At 32.3% G+C, this 16659-nt stretch overlaps 1 protein-coding gene across 1 annotated transcript; it reads right to left on the reverse strand.

The window, feature by feature from the left end:
- Positions 1-5225: 5225 nt before the first annotated feature.
- LOC132741967 (dihydrofolate reductase-like) lies at positions 5226-16442 on the reverse strand. The gene is made up of 5 exons (XM_060730243.1): positions 16309-16442; positions 15627-15676; positions 10327-10432; positions 6224-6344; positions 5226-5368 (listed from the first exon to the last, which is right to left on the reverse strand). Exons 1-5 carry the CDS (start codon positions 16389-16391, stop codon positions 5249-5251), a joined length of 480 nt encoding a protein of 159 aa, XP_060586226.1. The 5' UTR covers positions 16392-16442; the 3' UTR covers positions 5226-5248.
- Positions 16443-16659: the final 217 nt, after the last annotated feature.

The following is a 16659-nucleotide window of genomic DNA, read 5'->3' on the forward strand; positions in this document are numbered from 1 at the left end:
TATAGTTAAAAGCAATGACACCCCTAGGGCGGGGCCAGTTTTGACCCCAGGGCTTTTATTTGAACAAACTTTGGAGACACTCACTAGAAGATGTTTCATGCTTGATATCTAAACTCTAGCTATTCTGTTTTTTTTTTGAAGAAGATTTTTAAGTTTTTGCTATAAACATATAAGGAAAATCAATGTCCCCCAGGGCAGGGCCAATTTTGACCTTAGGGCTTTATTTGAACAAACTTTGAAGACACTAACTGAAAGATGTTTCATGCTAAATATCTTAACTCTAGCTATTTGGGTTTTTTCAAAGAAGATTTTTGCTATACACATAAATAAAATCAATGACCCCCGGGGCAGGGCCAATTTTGACCAAAGGGCTTTTATTTGAAAAAACTTTGTAGACACTCACTAGAAGATGTTTCATGCTAAGTATCTAAACTCTAGCTATTTGTTTTTTTTTTCAAAGAATTTTTAATTTAAAGTTTTTGATTTACACATATATTGAAAATCAATGACCCCGGGACAGGGCAAATTTTGACCCCAGGGCTCTTATTTGAACAAATTTGGTAGACACCCATTAGAACATGGTTCATGCTAAATATCTTAGCTCTAGCTCTTTGGGTTCTTTAAAAGAAGATTTTATAAGTTTTTACTATAATGCATATACGGTTAATCAATGACCCCCTGGGGCGGGGCCAATTTTGACCCCAGGGCTTTTATTTGAACAAACTTGATAGACACCTATTAGAAGATATTTCATGCTAAATATCTTAGCTCTAGCTCTTTGAGTTCTTTAAAAGAAGATTTTATAAGTTTTTACTATATGCATATAGGGAAAATCAATGACCCCCGGGGCGGGGCCAATTTTGACCCTAGGGCTTTTATTTGAACAAACATGTTAGACACCCATTAGAAGATGTTTTCATGCTAAATATCTTAGCTCTAGCTCTTTGGATTCATTAAAAGAAGATTTTATAAGTTTTTACTATATGCATATAGGGAAAATCAATGACCCCCTGGGGCGGTGCCAATTTTGACCCCAGGGCTTTTATTTGAACAAACTTGGTAGACACCCATTAGAAGATGTTTCATGCTAAATATCTTAGCTCTAGCTCTTTGGGTTCTTTAAAAGAAGATTTTATAAGTATTTACTATATGCATATAGGGAAAATCAATGACCCCCTGGGGCGGGGCCAATTTTGACCCCAGGGCTTTTATTTGAACAAACTTGATAGACACCTATTAGGAGATGTTTCATGCTAAATATCTTAGCTCTAGCTCTTTGAGTTCTTTAAAAGAAGATTTAATAACTTTTACTATATGCATATAGGGAAAATCAATGACCCCATGGGGCTGGGCCAATTTTGACCCCAGGGCTTTTATTTGAACAAACTTGGTAGATACTCACTAGAAGATGTTTCATGCCAAATATCTAAGCCATAGCTCTTTAGGTTCTTTAAAAGAAGATTTTATAAGATTTTACTATATGCATATAGGGAAAATCAATGACCCCCTGGGGCGGGGCCAATTTTGACCCCAGGGCTTTTATTTGAACAAACTTGGTAGACACCCATTAGAAGATGTTTCATGCTAAATATCTTAGCTCTAGCTCTTTGGGTTCTTTAAAAGAAGATTTTTTAAAGTTTTTACTATATGCATATAGGGAAAATCAATGACCCCCTGGGGCGGGGCCAATTTTGACCCCAGGGCTTTTATTTGAACAAACTTGATAGACACTCAATGCCAAATATCTAAGCTCTACCTCTTTGGGTTTTTTCAAAGAAGATATTTTAAGTTTTTTCTATCGGTTGCCATGGCAACCAGAGTTCTGCATGGAATTAAATTCTTTGAACAATTTTTAAAGGAACATGCCTGTGAAGTTTGGATGAAATTGGCTCAGCGGTTTATGAGGAGATGTCATTTAAAGTAAAAGTTTACGGACGGACGCCGGACGGACGCCGGACGAAAAGCGATCACAAAAGCTGTCACAATAATTTACATGTAATACACAATAAATTAAACTAGAACTATCACTAATGGTGATAAATACCCCCCGCAAGACTGCTTCGGAAATGAGGAAGTTACTAGTAACAGAATACCTTGCAAAAGAATTGAAAAAGAGTTATGGTTGTGGGCAATTAAAGATAGTTGTGGTTCTTGTATGTTGCATTTCTTTTTAATAAGGTTGACAAATGATGAGGTTTTATTGAATTACTCTGTAATAAGGCCAGAAAGAGTTACGCTTCTTGAGCACTGCACTTCCTCTCATTGCGCTTGACCATTGTATGAAGTTGCATTGAATTCTAAACATTAGATTTTAACTTATGCCTCCTGACAAGGAAAAGGAACAAAGGGCAATAACTCTAAAAATACTGAAGATTGAGTTATGGTTATTGTACACTGCACTTCCTCTCATTGCCTTTGGCCATTGTATGAAGTTGTATTTAATTCCAACTACTAGTTTTCAAAATATGCACTGGACAAAAAAAGTAACAAAGGGCAATAACTGTAATTTGTCCAAATAGAGTTATGGTTCTTGTGCACTGCAGTTCATATCACTGCCCTTGACCATTGTATGAAGTTTCATTGAATTCCAACCATTAATTTTCAAGTTATGCACTGGACAATGAAAAGTAACAAAGGGCAAAACTCTTAAACGAGTCAAGAAAGAGTTATGGTTTCTGTGCACTGGGCTTCCTCTCAATATACTTGACCATTGTATGAAATTGTATTGAATTCCAACTCGTAGTTTTCAAGTTATGCTCTGGACAAGAAAAAAGCAATGGAAAAGTAACAAAGGGCAATAACTCTATAATTACTCTGGACAGAGTTATGGTTCTTATGCACTGCACATCCTCTTATTGTGCTTGACCATTTTATGAAGTTGTTTTGAACTCCAACCAGTACTTTTCAAGTTATGCTCCGGACAAGGAAAAGTAACAAAGGGCAGTAACTCTGTAATTAGTCAAGATATAGTTATGGTTCTTGTACACTGCACTTTCTCTTAATGTGCTTGATGATTGTATGAAGTTGTATTGAATTCCAACCAGTAGTTTTCAAGTTATGCTCCAAACAAGGAAAAATATCAAAGGGCAATAAGTCTGTAATTAGTCAAGATGGAGTTATGATTCTTATACACTGAACTTCCTCTCAATGTACTTGATCATTGTATGAAGTTGTATTGAATTCCAACCATTAGTCTTCAAGTTATGCTCCGGACAAAAAAAAAGCTATGGAAAAGTAACAAAGGGCAATAACTCTGTAAATACTTGAGAGAGTTATGGTTCTTGTGCACTGCACTTTCTTTTATTGTGCTTGACCATTGTATGAAGTTGTTTTGAATTCCAACCAGTAGTTTTCAAGTTATGCTCCATACAAGGAAAAGTAACAAAGGGCAATAACTCTGTAATTAGACAACATGGAGTTATGGTTCTTATGCACTGCACTTCCTCTCAATGTGCTTGACCATTGTATGAAATTATATTGAATTCCAACCATTAGTCTTCAAGTTATGGTCCGGACAAAAGAAAGCTATGAAAAAGAAACAAAGGGCAATAACTTTGTAATTACTTTAGATAGAGTTATGGTTCTTGTGTACTGCACTTCCCCTTATTGTGCTTGACTATTGTATGAAGTTGTTTTGAATTCCAACCAGTAGTTTTCATGATATGCTCAGGACAAGGAAAAGTAACTAAGGGCAATAACTCTGTAATTAGTCAATATAGAGTTATGGTTCTTGTGCACTGCACTTCCTTTCAATGTGCTTGATCATTGTATGAAGTTGTATTGAATTCCAATCATTAGTCTTCAAGTTATGCTCCGGACAAGGAAAATGCAACGGACCGCAGGACCGACCAACCAACCGACCGACCACCGAGTGACTCCTATATACCCCCCAAAACTTCCTTTCAGGGGTATAAATGTTTGTTTGTTTGTTTCATTTTACGCCTTTTTCTAACAGTATTTCAGTCATATAGGCGGGTAGTTTCCTAACCATCGTTCCTAGAGAGTTACACCAGTACTAGACTACCTTCCTCCGCGCTAAACTACCAAAGCATCTCCCGGGGATTGAACCCAAGCCAGAGAGGTAACTGGATTAGCAGTCATCGACTCTAACCGCTCGACCACGGAGGCGGTTCAGGGGTATAAATACATGATAATTTAAATGAAATACACAAAACTTTATATGTACAGCTTGCATAGGCAACATGCTTCAAATATTTGCCATGTTATCCACTAGACTCAGAGAGCCATATGATAATATCGAAAATGTACAAAATCAAATAACTGGTATTATCAAATCAGACCCATCATTCAAACATGGTTTAAAATATAAGACATCTCAGGGAATATAACTGGATACAGTAATTACACACTATATACCTGGTAGGAATCAATATTTCAGTAAGTATGGGAACCTCCCTCAGCCACTTCAAATTTGTTACATAATACTTTTTTGACATATCAGAAGCCAAATACATCAAAGAATAATCTCAGGTTGCAAAATTATTTTCAAATACAAGTACAAATTATGAACCTGTCAATTTTATATCTATTTTTTTTATTTTTATTTTTTTTATTCATTTTTCTAAATTTAAGAAATAACTAAATGAAAGGGATGGGAATTCAATGAAAGGGATGGGAATTCACACTAAAATCAGTTTTTCAAATAAATTTCATGCTTTGAACTTCCAGTCAGTTACCTGAATTTTGTATCTGAACATTGGTGTTGTTTTCATTCAACTCTAAATTGTTTCTTATTTCTATAAAAACATCTTTACACTGACTTAAAAGGTTTATTTTTAAGGAGAACAAATGAAAGTTATAGAGGATATTGAATGAGTGTAAGTTCAATACTGAATTTATTGCACAAGTTAAATAAAATTATATTATGCGAGCATCTGGCAAGCATAATTTTTTTTTTCAACTCCTGCAATAAATTCAGTAATGAACTTACACAAATTTAAAATTCTATTTATCACATACCCAAAATAAAGACCGTTTAAAGTGAAATTATTAAGAGTATTTTTTCTTTGACCCGCCTATAGTGTAACGCTAACATTTAGCCCGTCTTTACACTATGTTTGTAAAACGCTAATGACGTCACATCAAAATATATGCACGGCCGTGCAATACCATATTTACGGAGTTGCAAAATCGGCATGGGTGTGTATATGGAACTTGACCAAGGGAAACAACTATGCAGATACTTATCATGTAACTTACTCAAAGTTACCTCCCTTTTCATTTGTACTTACTTTGCAATCTTTGTGAATTTTTCATCTGAAATTTCTGGCAGGAAAGTATCGCATTCAAAGTCCTTTAACACCCTTGTAAGATATATTCTACAGGGATATGGTCCCGCCATAGCTTCCTGTAGAAACATAAGGAGCAAAAAACAGTTTTAAAATTATGCTAGCTTACAAAATTTTATAAATTATTTAAACTAACTAGAGCCCGAGGTTATAATGAAATGTTGTAAGCTCGAATTTCAAATCTTTGGTATTTGATTGGTCAGAAACAAGTGCAGAAATTAACATTGACCAATGAAAATCCAGAGTTTGTTACTTCTATCAAAATAATGTAAAAACATGGCCATGATACAAGTTGAGTCAATTACACCTTAACCACATGGCCATCTTTCCTTCTGAATATAAAAAAAAATGTTCATAAATACAATGTAAATCACTCAAAACTGTTTTTTGCTTAAAGGGACTCAACTGAGATTTTTGACATAATGAGACTGGAAATATTTTTTTTCGAAATCAATGTTCCATTTGATGTAGGTCTAGACAAATAACTTGTGTGCAAAATTTGAAATCAATAGCTCACTCTGTAGTTCCAGAATGATTATACTTATTGTGTAAATGACCGAAAATTGAAAAGCGTTGCACAAAATACGATTTTCAATTGGTTTATAAGTATATTTTTAATCATCTTTGCGTATTTTTCTGTGTTTAATGCCTCAACCAATCTATGTAATAAATTCAAATTTTATGTTTTTAGTTTTTTAACTTCAGTGGAGTTATTTTAAAGTTAATAAAGTTAAATGAAGATAATAATAATGTGTTTTTTTTTAAATACATACTGAAGTTACTATTTCTATTATCAAAACAGATTTGTAAATCACATGAATTTTACATAATGGTCATATTCAAAGTACAAGCACAGTATGTAAGCCAAAAACCTTGCTATTTAAGATCACAAACCTTAAAAACCGATTAAGTACCTTATACACAGAGCTTCCCCCGATGATATGTATATTTTCCACAAGGTCAGATAACTCTGTTTCTACCAGAGATACAGCCTCTGGTAAACTTCTAGCTATATGAACACCAGTTGGTACCTCCCTTAATCAAAGTGCTGCAGCACTGAATGCGACGGACATGCAACCGGAGAGACATTAAGGCTTCTTTTAGAAAAAAAAAACAAAACAAAACACAAAATATATAACAGAGAAAATTTGTTTCATACAAGTTCGAGATTTGTAGAGCAATATATTTTGTGTCCCAAACTGATATAATTCAGATTTTCTACTTTCAAGCACTTAAATACAGAATGAAATTTATGCTTAAAAACTCTGGTCAAACTTGTAAATCAGTATCCTTATCGATTTATTCTAAGAAATGATATGTAAATAGAAAAAAAATTGTCAACGAAATATTTTTTAGAATAAATCCAGGCAAATAAACTTCAAACATAATACATTATACATTTGAGAATTCTATTTAGAATTGATTCGTGTTATATCATAGTGGGCATATAGACAATAAAATATAAGTCATTTGTATTTTCATTTCTCTTGGATATGTCTCATTAAAAAAAATTGGTTAAAATCATCAGCAATTAATAGTGTATTTCTTAGATTTTTTTTATTTACAAGGTAAAGATGTAGGCCAGAGCACATCGTTTTTATTTTAATTTAAATGTCACTTAAGCACTACAGTGTTTAGTTGTCCTTTTCAATTTCACACTAAATTCCATTTTCAACTTGTTTGCTTCTTACAATTGTATAGAATTTCTAAAAGTATTGCATGTAATCCACTGGTTTATTAATTACATGTATAATGTGTACTTCCTTATCGCATGTCCAACAAGAGCTGTCCGTAAGACAGCGCGCTCGACTTTTTTATTGCTTGCCAATAAAAAAAGTTTTTGCAGTAAAAGGCAATACAAGAATCTCTGTATTTTTAAAGTGAACAATGGCCATGAGCATTAAGATATTTAGTGAAGAATTATTTTATTATGACATAATTTATGGTAAAGTGAACAAGTGGATAGGAATGAATTTTTTTAGAATTTTTAAGTTTTTTAGTGCTTGCCTATAATACAAAACATTGACAGTTAAGGGCCATAATTCAAATAAAATCTTTGACAGAATTACCTTCTCCTGGACATGTTTGGGAATCATGATTGTAAACAAGTATTCCAACTTTCAAATTAATATCTCAAACAGTTCAGTCAAAAAGTGGACTGGTACTAAAAACTTAACCAAGATTCTAAGTCGATAAAAGGCCTTAATTTTTAAAACAAATCCTTGACAGAGTTACCTTCTCTTGCGTACAGATGGGGGTAATGATGTGAAATAGCATTAAAAGTTTCAAAGCAATATCTCAAAAGGTTAAGGCAATAAGTGGATTTTTACCCATATTCAATGTATTTTCTAAGTCAAAAAGGGGCATAATTCTGTCAAAAACCTTGACAGAGTTATGTCCTCTTGTCTGTTGATGAAGGTCGTGATGGTAAACAAGTATGGTCAGTTTCAAAGCAATACCTCCAATGGTTTTGAAATAAAGTGAGGTGGTACAAAAAACTTAACCAAGCTCAATACACTTTCTAAGTCAAAAAAGGGTCATAATTCTGTCAAAAACCTTGACAGAGTTATGTACTCTTGTCTGTAGATGGAGGTTATGATGGTGAACAAGTATGGTAAGTTTCAAAGCCATACTTGTAATACTTCTGAAATAAAGTGGGGTGGTACGAAAAACTTAACCAAGGTGTGACGCCGACGCCGACGCCGGGGCGAGTAGGATAGCTCCCCTTTTCATAGAAAAGTCGAGCTAAAAATCAGAACAGGTGAAGCAGAATCTATTTTTAGAATAGCGAAGGCTAACTCATATCATGACCTAGAAAAATATGTAAACAAACCACAAGAATCGGAAGTAGAACTGATATTATAACTTCCTTACCATGAAAGACTACATGGCGGTAAAGTGTTGTAAAACTCTCTAATCTTACATGCATTTCAAAAAATAATATTTATACTAACCATTGTAATGTATCTAATATATTAATAACTGCTGAATATTCAGCTAAACCCGCGGTATGAGTCACGAAAATAGTTCTTCTTTTATTAATGCGCGAGTTATCCTAGAGTCACGAAAAAACTTTTGATTTGTTAATAATAATGTTTTGTATAATGTAGAAAATATTTATTTCCTACTAATAATGTCTTGGAACTCGGAAGTTACACCTTTATTGTAGTATAATTTGCTGTCCTACTTTTTCGACAGCGGTAAATCGTTTCAGCAGTAATTTGCATATTGCGCAATAATATACGGGACTTACAACGTTTTTATCAATAATATACGTTCATATTTTAACTTGGATAACTTAATTTGAAATTGAAAAGGCTAAATATGGAAGACATTAAGATATCCAGTCAAAGTATGGGAGTTTTGAAGGATCAAATTCATGTACTATTTCTTGGGCTGTTAATTGGTTTAGGACACATTGCGCGATTGTAGCCAACGAAATCCCATGTGTAGATGACTTAGCTCTGAACGCGCCTGAGGGCGCGTCCGTCGCAAAAATAGGTTTACATATTTCTATATCAGATAGTAGATTCCTGATGATACTTGTTTATCTTAAAAAAAATTGAAAGTTTTAGTTTTAACCTACAAGCCAAACAATATTTTAAGAAAAGCAAACTAGAGAAAAATTTACTACGATTTTAAGATAATTAAAAAGATTTAAGATTCAAGTTATGAGGGATTAATTAAGGACTGATTTTGCAGTATTTATCACCATATTTTTACTTTGTTACTTACACAGTAAGGGCTATTCATACATATTTTAACTTATTTTGGTAATTTACATGCAGGGTTGCAAGTGCTGGTTGCAATGTGGAAATTATATTTTTTGTTCACTTCACAATATTTTACTTTTAAATAGACTTTTAAAATTTTCATGAAAACAAGCAAGTTCTGAAGGCACGCTGCTGCTTTAAACACATTTTACGTTCTGCTTTAAAGCAGCATGCCTCCAGATTCATGCTAATTTTCATGAAAATTTTGAAAATGTATTTAATCTTAAAAGTAAAATATTGTGAAGCGAACAAGGAAAGTAAATTACACATTGCAAACGGCACTTACAATCCACGTAAATTATCTAAAAGAGGTCAAAATACATGTATACATAAATACATCTTACTGCGTTAGTAATGCAGTAGAATTATAGTGATAGATACTGCAAAATCAAGTCATAAATCGCACGTAACATGTAAATATTTAATTAAATATTGAATCTTTTTACTTTTCTTAAGATCGTTATACATTTTTCGAAAGATTAAATTTCTTTAAATATTTTGGCTCATCTGGACACATTTTAGGTTATTATATCTTGTTATTTAGTCCACCTTACAAGATTTCCTGGATAACAAACCAGCTATTACCTTGCCAACTTCACTGCAAATGACCAACAAGTCTAGTCCCATAGATTTCCTATTCATTTATATAATCACTGAGAACAAGTGTGTGAATTTTAAACCGATTTCCTTCTATAGTTTTGAAGATTCGAACTTGCAAGCCAAGAATTAACCAAAGTGTGAGGAAGGTAATGCTAACAAGACAATGAAGCCAAGGTGAGTACAATAGCTCCCACTATTTCTTCAAACTGTTGAAGAACTGTTGAGCTGAAAATTATCTGAAATACAAAACTTATGATATCATAAAATTTAAAGTTGATGTCAAAAAGAAGATGAAACTAACATCATGTGAACTTTTTTTTCGATAATCAAGTGGCAGATTTTTCTTCAAAAAGAGGGAGATTTTAGAATTTGCAATAAACAAAGAAGGAAGTTTTGACTTCAAAAATACGTAGATTTCTTTAATTTGTGAAAATACCTCTTATTTTAAGAAAATATCGCTGCAGAAAGTGGGAGTCTCCCGCTTAAAGTGGGAGAGTTCACATGTATGTGTCAAAATATTATGCATAATATTGAATTTGACATCAGAAATATTAGATTTAATCTTGCTCTAATCTTAATATGATTTTACTGTCAGTTTATTTTGAGGCAGTAGATTTTTTCCTGATGCTATAAATAGTACTCACTTTAGTTCTCGACTAAGCACTATGTTAACACGTCCTTTCAAAGGTCGAAATTTTTCTGGTATAGAAAACCATGTTTTTCTCCCCATTATGACAGCATTCTGTTTATCTGAAAAATTAAAGTGCATAAAGCTTTTTATCACATAAACAGCGGGGCAGGAGTGTAATAAAGCCATGTAATAAAAATGATATTACACTAAGTAACACTTTGACATGACATCATTTGAGCTATATATAATCATAGCGTTAAAGCGCACAAATGTCAGCGTTACACTATAGGCCGTCAATGAAAAATGACTCATTTTAGCTGTAAACCCTTCTCTTTTTGAATATGTGATAAACAGAATATTATATTCGTGTAGATTCAATACTAAATTTATTGAACTCGTTGAATAAAACAATACTATGCTCGCCAGAGGCTCGCATAATATGTTTTTATTCAACTCGTTCAATAAATTATTAAACCTACACTCATGCAATATCCTCTTATATATCGATATCTGAAGTCTTTTGATTACCAAAATATTGTTTATATATCATGATTTAAGGGTTAAGCAGCATGCCTCCAGATCCATGCTAATTTTCATAAAAATTTTGAAAATGTTTTTAAAAGTAAAATATTGTAAAGTGAAAAAAGAAAGTAATTTACAAAATGCAATCCATGTTAATTACCAAAAAAAAACAAAAAAACAGTCAAAATGTACAAAAGTAGACGTTACTACAGTAAGTCACCCAGTACAAAATTGGTGATGAATACTGCAAAATCAGTCATTAATCACTTATAACTTGTAAATTATTACTTGAATTTTCATTTTTTTAGCTCACCTGTCACAAAGTGACAGGGTGAGCTTTTGTGATCGCTTTTCGTCCGGCGTCCGTCCGTCGTCCGTCCGTCCGGCCGGCGTCCGTAAACTTTTGCTTTAAATGACATCTCCTCATAAACCACTGAGCCAATTTCATCCAAACTTCACAGGAATGTTCCTTTGGTGGTCACCTTTAAAAATTGTTCAAAGAATTTAATTCCATGCAGAACTCTGGTTGCCATGGCAACCGAAAGAAAAATCTTTAAATATCTTCTTTTAAACAACCCTAAGAGCTAGAGCTTAGATATTTGGCATGAAACATCTTCTAGTGAATGTCTACCAAGTTTGTTCAAATAAAAGCCCTGGGGTCAAAATTGGCCCCGCCCCGGGGGGTCATTGATTTTCCCTATATGCATATAGTAAAAACTTAAAAAATCTTCTTTTAAAGAACCGTAAGAGCTAGAGCTTAGATATTAAGCATGAAACATCTTCTAGTGAATGTCTACCAAGTATGTTCAAATAAAAGCCCTGGGGTCAAAATTGCCCCGCCCCGGGGGTCATTGATTTTCCCTATATGCATATAGTAAAAACTTAAAAAAATCTTCTTTTAAAGAACCGTAAGAGCTAGAGCTTAGATATTAAGCATGAAACATCTTTCTAGTGAATGTCTACCAAGTATGTTCAAAAATAAAAGCCCTGGGGTCAAAATTGACCCCGCCCCAGGGGTCATAGTTTTTCCCTATATGCATATAGTAAAAACTTAAAAAATCTTCTTTTAAAGAACTCAAAGAGCTAGAGCTAAGATATTTAGCATGAAACATGTTCTAATGGGTGTCTACCAAGTATGTTCAAATAAAAGCCCTGGGGTCAAAACTGGCCCCGCCCGGGGGGGGGGGGTGGGGGGGGTCATTGATTTTCCTTATATGTGTATAGCAAAAACTTAAAAATCTTCTTTGAAAAAGCCCAAATAGCTAGAGTTTAGATATTAAGCATGAAACATCTTTAAGTAAATATCTACAAAGTTTGTTCAAATAAAAGCCCGGGGTTCAAAACTGGCCCTGCCCCAGGGGTGTCATTGTTTTTAACTATATGTGTATAGTAAAAACTTTAATAAATCTTCTTTTAAAAAACCCAATGAGCTAGAACTTAGATGTTTAGCATGAAACATCTTCTTATGGGTGTCTACCAAGTCTGTTCAAATAAACAAATAAAAGCCCTTGATTAAAAATTGGCCCGGGGGGGGGGGGGGGGTGCCTATATACAGGTGAGCGACCTCAGGGCCATCATGGCCCTCTTGTTTTACTTTTCTTAAAATATTAGTACATTTTCCTCAAGTTTGATTTTCTTGAAATATTTTGGCTCAACTGTAGGCATGCAGCTTTAATATTTCTTATTGTGGGCACATGGAATTTCCATTGGCGACTACTATGTATTTCTATATATTCACCAAAAACATGAACGTAACTTTAGGTCAGCAAAAAATTCAGATTTATTTATACCTAAACCAAAAAAAGAAATTTTTAGAAAATCTCTGACTTACTCGGGCCCCAAACTATCGAATAATATCCCTCTCTCCGTACGTAAATCTGAAACTGTTGGAAAATTTCAAGCGTCCTATATCAGTTGGAATCTCTCTTAAGTACCTTGATCTTACATAGATTTAGTGTAAAGTAATGTGTGTTCATGCATTGTACATGTATTTTGAATATGTATTATGTTTTTAATTATTTATGCATTGTTTTTATAAAGTAATATATTTTGTGTTTTCCTGTATATGTATTTTGAAAATTTCATTGTATAACCAGGATGTAAATTATGTATATTTTATGTATATTTATGTTTTTGAGGCCCACATGGAAGATTGGGAAACCAAATGTGTAGCCTCAGTAAATAAAGACTTTACTTACTTACTTACTTACTTACTTACTTACTTTCTAATGTGTATTTTACACAAGTTCAAAGACCATAATTCAATATATTTGAATCTACCTTTAAACTATAACTTTTATACATTTTAAACATTTTGTCCTCATTTAATTCACTGTAAATCATTAACTTTCAAACAGAATATTTAGACTTCAAAATTATTTACATTTTCACTTTTATTATACAAAAACTGGAATTTATTTCTGCACTTATTTCACCACTGGATTAATGTTACGCTACAGTTAATATTGCACCAAATGAAACAAGCAGGGATATTGAGATCTTAAATTCGTGGAATGTCACCCATCCATGAAATCCATGAAAATAAATGCCCCACAAATAATGATGGTTGTACAGTAGTAAAGTCATATGACATTATAATTTAGTCATATGATAAACTAAAAAATGCTTGCATAACACTACATATACATGTATACATGCATGTACAGTAACACAGTAACAATAAAATAGTGAATCCCATAAATATCTTGTATAAGATCTAGCCGATTATTGTTGATCAAGTTACGGATTTATATTACAGGGATCGGACACTCCCAGTTAACCCTATATAAATGCTTAAATATCCTGTCGTGCATCCGATAAAGGTACACCGATCGATAATTTACCGGCGCTAAGCGTAAATGCCCGTTTGCAATGGATACCTACTTTACAAAATACCATATAGCTTTTCCATTTATTATCCGATTTTTTAAATTTAAAGTTTATTTTGAAGAAAAATACTTGTTTAATTCAAATATCTAATTTATTTTTTTAAAGGTACAGTTTATCTGACCGCAACGACGATTAAAAAATTAACTTTAAAAAAATCCGCGGTAAATTTACATTTTTTTATATAAAAAGTAGGTATTTGAAATTTATTATCATGGTAACATAATAAATTCAATTTCAAAATAAAAAATAAGCCGATGTTAGTTATTCACAGATGATCAAAGATGCAATATTTAAGATTAATTGGGTTATGTAGTCAAATTTATTAACGCACAATTGTTTTAAGGGAAAAGTATTGCGGGCTTTACAATTCGCTCAACACGTGAAGAAAATTTATTCATTTTTTAGTACAAAATATTGCCGAGATTTAAATATTGCCATATTCAAAGAATATTTGAATTTCCTTCATCATTTATATCATTATTATTTTTTTGTAAATCTGTTTTCAAAAGTCGGTTCAGTGAAGAAGATAATCGTCGAAACAATTTTAAAAGTACTCTCGTGTGGCTGTCTCGATTCCGGCCTCGTATATTTTAAATATTCTTTTTATGTGAATGCCTGTAGAAAGATATTATTGATATATTTTAATGTAACGCTAGAAAAACAATAAAAATCTTAACAGTTCGAGTCAGTATTATGCGAAATAAAAGTAACTTTTGATTATTTTTTACACAGCACTTAAATTTCTTTGAAGTTTAATTACTTTTGAAGGGGGTTAATTACCAGGTAACAAGTGATAATTGAAAAACTTTATTTTCAAACTTTCATAACCAGGTTACATGTGATAATTGCAACACTCAATCTTCAAAAACAAATAGAATTTGAATGTATATTTTGTATGTGCGCGGTCTTTAACTACAGTCAATGGTATGTGTGGTAAGAAAATGATTCTGAAGAGGATATATATCAATACAATGTAAATCTATTTTCTTTATTAACATTTTTAAATGAAATAGAAAATATACAACTAAATTTGTATAGCCCTTTCTTTGAAAACTAATTAGAATAAACATATGACAAATAAATCATTTGACGTGAATTGTGAAGGATAAATATGAAAAAAATCTGTTTCAAAATAAAAAAATATATTATAAAACAGCTGTTCCGTATGCAAATAAAAGTTTCTTCCTTACCAATCTAATGAATTAATCTATATATGAACGCTTGTCTAGAATGATCTGAAAATATATTTAATACACTTATTAGTAGAATATTTACTATATTTATAGTAATTAAATATACAGGTAATCAAATAAAAAATGTACACATCATTTGGAAATAATTCACAGAAATAAAGACAAATTTCAACATGAATTTCTTCAAAAGTTTTTAAGCAATCAAGAAACATTTTTTTTGCAATGCACCCATTAAACCATGTTAAAAAAGAATTATCTTAATCTGAATCGCGGTAATAATTTATGCTTGAAGTAAAAGGGCGTCAAAGTGTAGAGAGTATGCCTAAACAATAGGGAATATTTTTTAAATTAGGTACTTTTTTAACTAAGCGTAGCATCGTTCTATCGGCATATTTTAATATATAAATACTTTAGCGACACAAAATAATACTGTATCGATACATTCATATGTATTTAATTTTTCACAAAGCTACAATAACACCACATACTCTTGTGAAAATCAGTCATATTTCGCACTCCGCGCGTTCCGCCATCTCACGTTCTGTCCACCTTTATCCTATGTGCGATTCCGCGCATGCGCGCGACGAGACTTTAAGCTAAACGGAAGTGTCCGATCCTTGTAATATAAATCCGTGGTTACAGTAAAGACTTTTAGGAAAAGATAAAGAAATTATAATAACTTCAGGACATAAAAAACACATGCTCTTACCAGGATTTATTGTATCTGATGTCATCTTTTTGAAAAATTCCATATCTTTCCTGAAAAATAACAAAATGTAGCAGAATATACCCACTTAGGCATTTTTTGTCACATACTAATTAAGTTATGTAACAAAGGTTAATATAAGCAGTTCTCTTAAAAATTTTCTTTATTTAAATGGGAACTTTAAATGTTTTAACCTCCAGCCATAGACAAATGTAAAAGCTTTCAGAAAATGTATTATTTTACTGATTTTGATATCTGGTTATTTATGTCTCTGCTACAGTATAAGATTTATAAAGCAAATTGATTCACTGTGATATAAATAATTCATAAGTTACCACATTATCATATGAATTATTAGTAAATATATTGTTGAGTACTGCATAATAACTGGTGGAAGGAAAGACATATGATGTAACAGCCAAATTCTAGAATTTCTAAGAATAAATATATTTATTCCACATATTTCATCAAAATAGACAATTTATAAAACCATTTTACCAGTAACAAAATGATATATTCAAATCCTGTACTGTTTGGTCACACTTTGTGTTAATTTACATTAATCATGTCACATAAACAAATAAACATGTAAAAATGTCTACATGTAACATCGCGAAATCATGTGAAAGTTATAATTAAATCACATATTTTACATGAACGAGAATATCTAAAAATGTGAAATTACTTCAAACGCCACGGTAAATTTCCATTTATACCAATTCCGTTATTATTACACGCTGCCACAACCAAATGAAGCTTCTTATGCATATTTGATCTCACTTGTCCAGCTGCACGACCAAAATAATTTTTTACACGACCTGGTGTATGTAAATGCCGTTTAGTACCGTACTTTTATCCGTCTTTTTTTACACTTACAAATTATAGAAAGCTAATAAGCTAAGCTAAGAAAATAAAAGCTAATATGCTATTTAACAAAAACTATAAAACCAGGTAGTTAATTCAAAATGTAATTAAAGTCCGCGATAAAATATACAAAGTTAACTAGCATATCTCAATCTGGAATGTAATATGAGCC

The sequence above is a fragment of the Ruditapes philippinarum genome, unplaced genomic scaffold, assembly GCF_026571515.1.
Source record: "Ruditapes philippinarum isolate M1 unplaced genomic scaffold, ASM2657151v2 ctg8188_1_1_1_1, whole genome shotgun sequence".
Taxonomy (NCBI): Eukaryota; Metazoa; Mollusca; class Bivalvia; order Venerida; family Veneridae; genus Ruditapes; species Ruditapes philippinarum.